This window comes from Cupressus sempervirens, chromosome 4 (assembly GCF_028749045.1).
Source record: "Cupressus sempervirens isolate cs-2001-9-10 chromosome 4, ASM2874904v1, whole genome shotgun sequence".
Lineage (NCBI taxonomy): Eukaryota > Viridiplantae > Streptophyta > Pinopsida > Cupressales > Cupressaceae > Cupressus > Cupressus sempervirens.
This window is the reverse complement of record NC_143121.1, coordinates 376,691,468-376,703,206: the sequence shown is the minus strand read 5'-3', so window position 1 is coordinate 376,703,206 and position 11,739 is coordinate 376,691,468. Positions and strand designations below refer to the sequence as shown.

At 38.9% G+C, this 11,739-nt stretch overlaps 1 protein-coding gene across 1 annotated transcript in view; it reads right to left on the bottom strand.

Annotated features, from left to right (window-relative positions):
- Window positions 1-2,196: 2,196 nt before the first annotated feature.
- Window positions 2,197-11,739, bottom strand: part of LOC149561641 (TATA box-binding protein associated factor RNA polymerase I subunit C) — a 184,243-nt gene continuing 174,700 nt past the window's right edge. The window contains exon 15 of the mRNA XM_089825222.1: window positions 2,197-2,639. Within this exon, the coding sequence (XP_089681348.1) occupies window positions 2,515-2,639 (125 nt within the window). The 3' untranslated portion in view covers window positions 2,197-2,514. The remainder of the gene's footprint in view (window positions 2,640-11,739) is intronic.

The window sequence follows — 11,739 nt, the reverse complement described above, 5'->3', positions numbered from 1 at the left end:
AATGGATGGATGGATGGATATATGTAATATATGTGTGCATGCATATGTATGGATGGATGTATCTATATATGTATGCATTACATGAATGCTTGCTTTTGTATGTGAATGTATGCCAATGTTGGTATGCATGTATGAATGGATGGATGGATGTATATGAATGTATGCATACATGCATATTATATATGTGTGAATGTATGTCAATATATGTTGTGCACATATATGAATGGGTGGATGGATTGATATATGTAATACATGTGTATGCATGCATGCATATGGATGGATGGATGTACCTCTATTTGTATGTATGATGCATTTAGTATTTGTATGCATACAAGGATGTATGCTTGTATGTATGTATTGTATGAATGAATGCATGTGTAGAATCTAAATTTGTATGCATGTATATGTGAGTATGTATATGTACGCATGGATGTACCTATGGATGTATGCATGTATGTATGAATGTTTTATGCATATATGGATGTGTATATATGCATGAGGTATGTATTGGTTGGATTAATGCATATATGTATGTATGAAACTAATGTTTGGATGCATGCATTTATGTTTGGTATGCATACATAGGTAGGTAGGTAGGTAAGCATGTACGTGTGTATCTTAGGTAGGTATAGATGCCTATATGTATGTATGTATATGTATGCATTATATGAATGCATGCATGTATAAAGATGCCTAAAGAAGAGGGGAAAGATAGAACATAAAAGATGTTTCTATTGCACTCAAGAAGAGCTAGAGACAAAATGACATTAGATCATGGAATGTTCAGCTTGGAAGGATATTCAGATCAACTGCATTGAGATGCTGAACGTGAGCACCTTCAATGACATGTATGAAGAAGAAACAATACCAAAAGTAAATAAGTTCCTAATCAAGATACACAACAGAAGATCCAAGATACAATGGAAAAACGTGTCACAGATTTTTGTTTGTGGGATTCTCATGCTTCTTTGCTTTGATAGCTATCTAGGGCAGGGGGTGTCTTATAGGGTGTTTGGCCTCATGGAGATTATTAAAAGCAATCATTCATTCAAGCTCACAGATAGGTGAAACAAATTTTCCATTCAAAAAGTCTTTAAACATACAAAACTCCAAGTGTTTGGGTTTCCTTAAATCTGCTAGTTTGTTAATTTGTCTCATTGAAAGGCTCAACTAGGCATGAAGACATTCATATGTATTGTCCCATGGTTCAATTTCATCTTAGGTAAACCTGTTTGCCTTATGGAGAGTGGGTAATCTTTTGTTATTTATGCCTTCAAGTGTTCAGATGATTTTAGAACCACTTGAAATCTTCTTTACTTGTGTTATCTGTGGCCCAAAGGCATTTGCATCACCTTAGAACCACTCTGCCTCCTCTTACTATCCTAGCACTACCCTACATATGTATGTTCCTGCGCAAATGGTATCTTCGGAGTAGGTACACAATGGACCAAGGAAAACTACATGACCGAAAGGATATATGTACACAAACTCAACAATCACCTTAAATTATATGTGCAATAGAATTTTGGTGGTATTTCACTTTGTTAAATAACAGATTAATTAAAAAAACATGGCATCAAACTTTAAACTTGCATTGATCCAACCTGGCAACCACCCCTACTTGCAAATGCACAAGTGTCTTGGTGTCCTGAAAATGAAATGGGGCTTTGACGACCCTGATGTGTACTCCTAAAGCATGTAAAAGAGTGTCAGAATCTGCATGGTTTAGCTTTTTTAAGTTGCCAATAACCGATTCTATATTGGTATCTCTTGTCCTTGCCTTCAGCTAGAAGCTAGTTTTGATGGCCAATGATTGTTTGTTAATAGTAAACTAGTCATGATATTGTTTCCATGAAATATTACCCACCCTATTGACAATTCTCACTGCTTGCTTTAAATATTGATTGGATCCAAACTGTATGCAAAAGGATAATGGAATTCAATCGTTTTGCAATGATTGTGGCAATCATTCACATTGAATGATACAGTCCATAACATGCAAGCAATTGGAATCATCAGGCAGAGGATAAATTATAAGTATTTGAGAATTGACTATAATATTGTTAAATTAAAATAGCATACATGAGGAATATATTCCGAACAACATGCATTCAGACTGATCTTAAAACATATGAATAATTTGTAAGCATGCCTTAACGAAAGCTTGAATTTGAAACAAATAGGAGCATGATGAGAGGACAGCAATGATTAATGTAATTTATTGAAGAATGTTGACATAATGAAAGAGAAACATGTTGACATGACCGCTTAGTAATTTCTCAGGTAGGCATCTTTTTGCTGGTGCCTGAAGAACAAAATTTCTGGTGCACTTATAAACAGTGAATACATAATAGTGTGTAAGCCCAGATAAGGATAAGCCTTTACCTCAAAAGTGCAGCAATTGTAGACAACAATAGATATCAGCAGTAATTGTCTTTACTTTTAGACTATGCCCATTACAACAACTTATCTCATGGAAATCATAAGCGATTTGATTATAACTGTCATTTGAATTTAGGCACAGTGGTAAAGATTTTCCTTTAGATAATTTTGGTATGGCTGAAAGTCTTGCTGCCACTTTTGATACTTTTGTTTCAATCGTGTCAAGCCTTTCATTTCTTCTGGTTTGAGATCAGGTTCTGCATGCATGCATACAAAGAAATATAATATGAAACAATGCCTGAACAAATTGAATTGTGAAAATAACATCTACCTGAATAAAAACAGCAATATCATTAAATACTAAAAAATGAGTATCAATCGTTTTTTAATATCAAACCATGTATAGCTAGCAAAAAAAACAAATGCCATGATAAAGATAAGCAATAGAATCCTGCATCACAATTTTATACATGATAGCAGATTATGATAACATTTATTTTATGCGTAGCTTAATACTCTTTAATGGTCTTCTATAATATTCAATAATACATACGGATTTGGTATCCTCTTCTTATGACTCAAACACCGATATGATATTCCCAACTAAGGTAACGTGGAGTTCACTAACATTGGGTTTCTGTTTTTCATTTGCTGCCTTATTTCCCTTCCAATGGGTATTTTATTTAATGTTTATATTCCCTTTTATAATAGCTTGTCCTTTACAATTTAATTCTCCTTTGTTCTCTACGTTATGATTCAAATATGAAAATAGGTATTTGATGCTTTTCAAAATCCCTTGCTTGGCGTTAATAATATGTGTTCTCCCAAAGAAACTGTCTTTGATGTTACCGCTTCTTATCTTTATGACTCTTGCTTTTTTTTTTGGTTTGCCAAATATATCATTTTCATTTCCTTTCCCTCCAATCTCCGTCCTTCCTCTTATCTCCTCTCATCCCAAGGATGTGGTACATATAATGGGGTCAAGTGTTGTTAGTGCTTCCCCACTCACGTGGGCCCTTGACCAAAAGGGTGGCACCCCGTCCATCGGCAATTTTAATTAAAAAATGATTGATATTTATATACATGTTAACTATATGATAGCGTTAGTGACATAATTGATTCTGATTCGCATAAATGTGATACTTGGACCCTAGTGAGTATGACCAATATTATAATTAATGATTATCTCCTTCGGCAATCTTATATATTTTGTGATAATATTTTGTTCATAATTATATTGTAATTTTTACATATTTTTTAACGTATTATCATTATTATATAATGATATTATTCAGTGTCAGAGTGGTACTGGGGTATGTCGAGATGGCAAGACGTTGGGACAAGTTTTCGGGACAAGGAAAAATGGGCCTCATTTTCAAGATGAGGGGGCGATGACAAGGGGAGGACAAGGCAGGCAGGGGTATTGTATAGTATCCATATAGAACATGAAATGCTAGTTATGAAATGATTGTTTAGTAAAACATACCAATTTAAAATACTTGAACATAGCAAAATTGCAACATGAACTAGATGTTGGAATCATTGTTGCCATTACACCAAAAGCTCAAGCTATCAATGAACATCACAATAGTCAGAGACAAGGATCCACGAGAGGCCGTCAAGCACATGTAACAAATCCATCAATCTATGCTGAAAGGTACCAACCTCCCAATAATCCCCCCCTCAGCATGACTCGAGGGATTCGAACCTGTAACCCAATGCTCTGATACCACTTGTTGGAATCACTATTGCCATTACACCAAAAGCTCAAGTTGTCAATGATGTTGGTTTCTAGGATCGCTGCAAATGTACTAACAATTGCCATTATATTGATTGTTCTCTAGATGCAGATACAAATCTCTTATAAATACAAGAGACATGTCTCTTTGATTAATCACTATTAGTTGATATATTAACAATATAAATCACAATATAATATTATATCTATAGTATAATTATAATATTATATATAATATATTATATCAATATTGTATGTTAAGATTAAATCAATCCAACTGTGGCCATAATCTTAACTCTCTCTCTTAGTTAGGGAGGATTGATATAGAATAGAGTATGCTCTTAAGTATATGAAGAGATATCATCTCAGTATGATATTGTTGGAGTGGTATATTTAAGGATATCAATACACGCATATATATATATATATATATATATATATATATATATATATATATATATATATATATATATATATAGATATATACATACATACATATATAATATACATATATACATATATATATGTATATATATTAACATATATTACATATGGAATCTACTTCAATTCACTATGAGGCTAAATTTCTCAACACTCCCTCTTTAGCAAAAAGAGAATTAAAGCAATTTTAATAAAAGATTTGAACACCACCTTAAGTGTGATCTATGATAGATTTAAGTTATGGTGTCCGATAAGATCCCACCTAAAGAACCATAACAGATTCATTTTCATGGTGTCCGTCAAAATTTGGCCCGAAAAACCATGATGAGTTGGTTATCAAGGTGTCCGAAAAAATCTGGTCCGAAGAACCATGATAACACTTGCTCCAACACATTTTGGTGTTAGGACATAGATCAACTATTGATTAGGTCGTCACCTTACAATGGTCATCTTCTGGTTGATATGTTAGTTATCATGACTTCCAAAACTCTAGGACAACTTAATGAAGTTTGTCATGATAACAAGTCTACCATTTATAAGATCGTCACCTTACAATAGTTACTTTTTATTTATATATATCAATGAAAGATCATCACCTTTCATTACATATCATATTTGAAATAGTAACCACCATGAACCCAGTCAAAGGGTGGTAAAAAGGCTTTCACCTTAATTTTCTCTCACAGAGAAGAATGCATTGCAAGCAGTTTCACTTACAACTTCTCCTCATAGAGAATATATCATTCACAAAGGATTGCACCTTAAAAATTCTTCCTCTGAACAATGATCCTAGAAAGTTAGTTCTAGTAGTTACTTCCGTAGAGGCTCTCTTCCCCCAAGGATTCTTGTCCGACTCACTCTGAATCTGATATCAATTTTATGATTTTCTGGTGATAAGTCATCACTTCCTCATGATATACATAGAAATAGGCCCATCAAAATCATGCAGTCATACACATATAATTCTAGACTTCGAGTACCAATCTTATAAGCTCCTATGTTGCTTTAGAAAAAGTGTCATACTCCCTCTTAATGTAGAAGGATACTCATAATCTCAATCATCCAAGATATTTTCTTCAAGAGCCTCACTTTATCCAGCCTGATCACAACTTCTTTTAAGCTACTCTCATAAGAGAGAGACTACAATCAGCAAATATAATGCTCAAGGATAATAAATACTTATCCTCGTAATGTAAAATTCCCACTCATTATTCCATTAACATTGTTAGTGATACTTAGTTCTCATGAGCGATAATTTTGTTCTATGCAATTCGTATCTTAAGGAATGTATTGAAGTTCTTCTTCCATGAATGATCCATCATTGCTAATAGTCCTCATATCATCATCTCCTTGGTGTGAGTATGTAAAGTTCCTTGTATACAATTGCTTCGATTCTATTTGATTTTCCAATTTCAAGAGGGTCTTTGTAGTTTCCTTGTAGAATATTTCTCATCTTTCACTTTGATATGTAGTAGGGTCTACCTTGGTTTTAAGGAGATTGTATATGTTTTATTTTTCAGAATACATCTTTCTTCTATTTGCTTCCTCTCTTTCAAGGTTGCCTCTAATGAAATGTCAGTTTCCCTCTGAATCTCAATCTCCCTCTTTTTCCTTTGCTTTATAGGTGAGGTGGGTCCTATTCAATAATTAGAATTGAACCCCTTATTAATTATTCCTTCTTACACATGGCTAGAACAGAGGTGTGTTGGGGTCACCAACTACACAATAGTAGAATTACATAGTTTGAGGGTGATATTTGGTTTCTTTTCCAGATTTGATAGTATTCTCCACGTGGAGGGTCACTTGGGAATGCTTAGGTTTGGGTGCCAATTTCATTTAGAGTGTCTTATATGGATGATCACAACCAATATTATGTACTTGATCACAAGCGGTTAAATAATGTCTCTGCAATGTCGTTGGCTCTAGGAGCCTATGTGGTTTTTAGCTGTTTTAATCGGTATGGAGTGCATGGGTTGGGATGTGATATATTGGAAAAATTCTGACACAAGTCATCCCACAATATTTCTTAATACACAATGGTGTCGTCGATAAATACTGTGTAGCCAATAGGGTATGTGTCAGGATGTATGTCGTCGGTATCGGGAAGGTTCTCATCGGTATCAGGAAGGTTGTCGCCAGTATCGAGAAGGTTCTCGTTAGTATCGGGAAGGTTCTTATTATGTAGCCGACATGTATGTGGCCGACAGACCCCTTCGGGAAGGTTCCTTGAGATGTATATATACACCCTCCGAATAATCATTGTAATCATCAAAATCATCATAAGCATAATGTAATATCTTTGGCATATGCGAATAATATAAGAAGTTCTACTATTCTGATCCATTATCTGTATACATTTTTTTTTTTACCCAGTACGGTAAACATTTGGCGCCGTTGCCCGATGAACCTGGAAGGAGGGAGGAATGAAGATTAATGCCAAATCAATTTAACAAGGATCGAAATAAGGTAAAGGGAAAATATGGAATATGTACCGCGCAAGAAAATTTAATCTTGGCACAACAAGCCGAACACAGAAGGAGGTTCTAGAGGAATTGTTGGAGGAGACTCGACAACGGGTGGAGTTGGTGGAAGAAGCAAGGGAGGAGTTTTTGAATTTGTATTCACCGACGGAAGAGAATTCAGATGGAAGAGAATCGACTTGCACGGCTTAGAGTGCCGAGAGAGCAAGAGCGTGGAGTGAACTCTTCGTCCGCGATACACTTCCAAAATGGACAGATTTGCTTAACGGAGACCCTTCTTCACCAAAAAGCACAACTGCTGGGATACAAACCATTGGTACCGGAGTGCAAACCGTTGGTATCAGGATACCAAGCGTCGGTGTCGGGATAACAAGCGTTGTTGTCGAGATACAAAGCGTTGGTGCCGGAATGGCAGGACCAAAGGAGAAGGTGCCTAAATTTGATGGTGATGGAGCAGCCGATCCTATCTGACATTGTAAAACTTGCGAAATGATTTGGAGGGCGAATGGCATAACGGATACAAACAAATGGGTTCGGCAGTTTCCGGCCACCCTACAAGGTGTTGTAATTGATTGGTTCGCCAATGCTGATCCCCAGAAATTAACCACTTGGGACAACCTTAAGGAGTTTACTGCTGAATTTCAACTGCTTCGCAATGACAATGAAATCGTAGCCGAAATATACAACACAAAACAGGGGAAAAATGAAATAGTCCAAGTCTATGCCAGGAAGTTGAAGGACTTGATCAACAAAATGGAGAACAAGCCGGCTGATGGGTTACAGAAAAGATGGTTCATTGAAGGTCTACACCCGAAGTTGCGAAAGAAGATGAAGATCGAGCCGCCATCGTCATACATTGAAGCGTACAACCGAGCAATGAACCTGGAAAGTGAGCAAAAGACGAAGAAGAAGAAGAGTAGTTCATTTGATTCAGATGGCAATGCATCTTTAGAAGAGGAGAGCAATGATGACGAAAAGGATAGCAAGAAGGTCCGCACCCTCCAAAAGGATATGATTCGGATGATGAAAGAATTCAAGAACATGCACAAGGAGACTAAGGGAAATGAGCTATGGTGCACCGAATGCAAGAAAGAAGGCCATACAAGGGATACTATCCGAAGGACCAATTTTGTAAAATTTGCCAGATTATGGGATATTCCACAAAGGAATGCCTTTTTAATCTGAAAACACGAGCTCCTCAACAAGTGTTCTTGACGCAAGAGGCTTCCGCATCAAGAGAAGCGGGAACACCAGTACGGAGGGTGCCACGTCAGGAGGATAGAGAAACAACCGACGAGGTCAAAACAACAGCAACAATAATGGCAACAGGAGTTGAATTCAGTACGATGCCAATGGGCGACCGATAGTACAATGCCGAGCATGTAATTTGTGGGGCCACTTTGCCCATGACTATACAACAGTGAACACACCAAAATTGTTATGCAGATGGTGCGGACCCAACGATCATGAAGATGCTAAGTGCCTGAAGTTAGGAGTAAATTTGATCACCGTCAAGATGAACGAAGAGGTTCTCGCCATCACATGGAAGCAAGCGAGAGTATATCTTAACCCGACGGAGGAAAACAAGAGACTAGAGGAAGAGCAGGCAGAGATCTAGAAAGCAACGTAGGCAGAGAAGGCACACCTGAAGGACACTACTAGTACCTCCACACGACACTGCGCAGAACAGAACATTGTACGGAAAATATTACAAACCGAGGTACCCATCAACATAAATAATCTGTTGCTCACTATGCCTCAACTCCGTACGACACTCACGAACACAGCTCCTGCTAAGTTACCAGCAGAGCAAGGAAGGGAGAAAGAAGGTGGCACAAGTGCAAAAGATCCGATGTTGTTAGCCCTCTCATCCGGACGCCATCCAGCAGTCGTTGAAATGGGAATTCTCGGGACTGTGTTGACGGACACGATTGCGGACGGAGGGTCCAGTGTCAATGTGTTACCAAAGGATACCTGGAAAAGGTTGGGACAACCAACATTGTGGCCACCTACATTCCAGTTGTTAACTGCCGACCAACATAGAATCAAACCATTGGGAGTCCTGACAGCACAACCAGTAACAATTGGAACACAGTCGTTCCTGTTGGACTTCGTCCTGATCCCGCTGAAGCGGAAATGATATGATGCCATTTTGGGTCGGGGGTGGCTGATACAAGCCAAAGTTAAACACGACTGAAGAAAAATACTCTATCACTTGAAAGAAAAGGGCGGAAATGCGTCATTGATCTACACACTCAAATGGTCGAGGAAGAAGCCCTGTCATTAGATTCCGAAGAAGAGGATGAAGGAAGGCAGTGTATAACTAGAGCAGGAGGGAGTCTTGCGGTTGGAAGGAGACGACGATTTGGATTCGATGAACGGTCTTTAACACTGGTAGATAGAGGACTACGAATTGTTTCAGGGTTGCAACGTGTTGACGATAGAGGAAGGACACAGCAAGGATGGATTTCCAAGGGAATTCACGGAAGTTAAAGAGGGGGATGTGCCACTCAATGAAACAGCTGCCCATGCATTCACTAAAGGGGAGCCCATAAAATACAACGAAGCCACACTGCAAACAATGAATTTGGGGGATGAAGCAGAACCAAAGAACACACTGGTGGGAGATAACTGGGATCCAATACTCAAAGCAACTATATTCAAGATATTTTTGAAATACAAAGATGTGTTTGCATGGACATATAAAGATCTGAAAGGAGTACCGCCGGAGTTGTGTACACTGCATTCCATTGGTCGAAGGTGTAGTTCTCGTATGGAAGCGACCATATTGGATGAACAAGAACTATGCAGCACGGGTTACAGAATAGATCAATCGGATGTTGGGAGCTAGTATTTTTTTCAAGATGCAGACTAGTGAATGGGTGTCGCCCATAGTAATCTCACTGAAGGACACCACCCAGATCCAAATATGCGTTGATTTCAAATGCCTTAATACAGTCATGATCAAGGATCCGTTTTCGATTCCATTTACAGATAGCATCTTGGAGGAGGTAGCCGGACTTGAGATCTACTCATTCATGGATGGATTTTCCAGATACAACCAAATTTCAATCGTAGAGGACAAACTGAAGACAACATTTGTTGTAGAAGATGGAGTGTACGCATATAACCGGATGCCGTTCGGCCTGTGCAATGTGCCCGCTACATTCCAACGGATCATATTGCACATCTTTGACAAAATGTCCATCGGAAACTTCATGGCATTCCTGGATGATTGGTCGGTATTCAACGCCAAGGACAAACATCTTGTAGCATTGGGCGAATGTATGGAGAGATGTCGACGGGCGCGCATAGCCCTAAATCTGAAGAAGTGCAGGTTTATGGTTCTGTAGTGAAGGTTGCTCGGACACATAGTCTGTAAGGAAGGATTGAAGACGGATCCGGACAAAGTAAGAGTCATATTGGATATACAGCCATCCACCAACATAACGGAGGTAAAATCTTTCCTGGGACATATAGGTTACTATAGAAGGTTCATCGAAATTTTTGCCAAGGTAGCATACCCGCTGGACAGGTTAACGTGCAAAGGAGAATTGTTCAGATGGGAGAAGGAACAGGATGAAGCATTTGAAGGGCTCAAAGTATGATTGGCTATGGCACCCATCTTGGCGTATCCGGATTGGAGCAAAGAGTTTCATGTTCATGTTGACGCGTTCAACTATGCAATTGGAGGAACCTTGGCACAGACAGGTAGCCATGGGTTGGATCACCCAATCTACTTTGCCAGTTGATTGCTATCAAAGGCCGAATAGAATTACAGTACGACCGAACGGGAAGCTTTGGGGATGGTCTACGCTATCCAGAAATTCTGTCATTACTTGCTGGCAACACTGTTTGTGTTCTATGTCAACCATCAGGTCCTGTTATATATGGTCAATAAGCCTATCATTCAGGGAAGAATCAGCCGTTGGTTACTTCTGTTGCAGGAGTTTACCTTCAAGATCATTGTACGGCCTAGGAAGAAACATGTAAGCACAGATCATCTGTCATGCCTCAAAACAAGAGAACCGGCAGACGGTGTGAATGCCGACTTCCTGATGCACAGTTGTTCCAGATTGTTGTACTGCCAAAATGGTACACAAGCATCGGGGAGTACCTGTTGACGGGACAGTTTCCAAGTAGCATGCCACCAAATGAAAGACGAAAGTTGATGTTGCGGAGCCGAACGTTTCAACTGATCAATGGGCTGTTATATAAAAAGGGACTCAACGAGATCCTACGGCGATGCGTCCTGGAGGAAGAGATCCCAAGGGTATTGAAGGAAGCACATGAAGGACCGACAAGAGGACACATAGGGCCAGACACAACCGCGCGGAAGATACTCCTAGCAGGACTATGGTGGCCAACTGTACACGACACCAGGGAGTGGGTCGTTGCATGCAATACATGTCAGCGAGCCGAGAAACCTTTGAAGAGAGACTTCATGCCTCTGAATCCCTCTCATGCCCAGGAACTCTTTGAACAATGGGGATTGGACTTCATCGGACCCCTGAAAGCGAGTAGAACCAGAAGATGTCGATACATCATCATAGCAATGGAGTACCTGACCAAATGGGTGGAGGCACGAGCACTGCCAGATAACTCGGCGATAAGCACAGCAAAATTTATTTATGAGCAAATTATTACTAGGTACGGAATTCCATTGCAATTAACAAGTGATAGGGGTGGACATTTTGT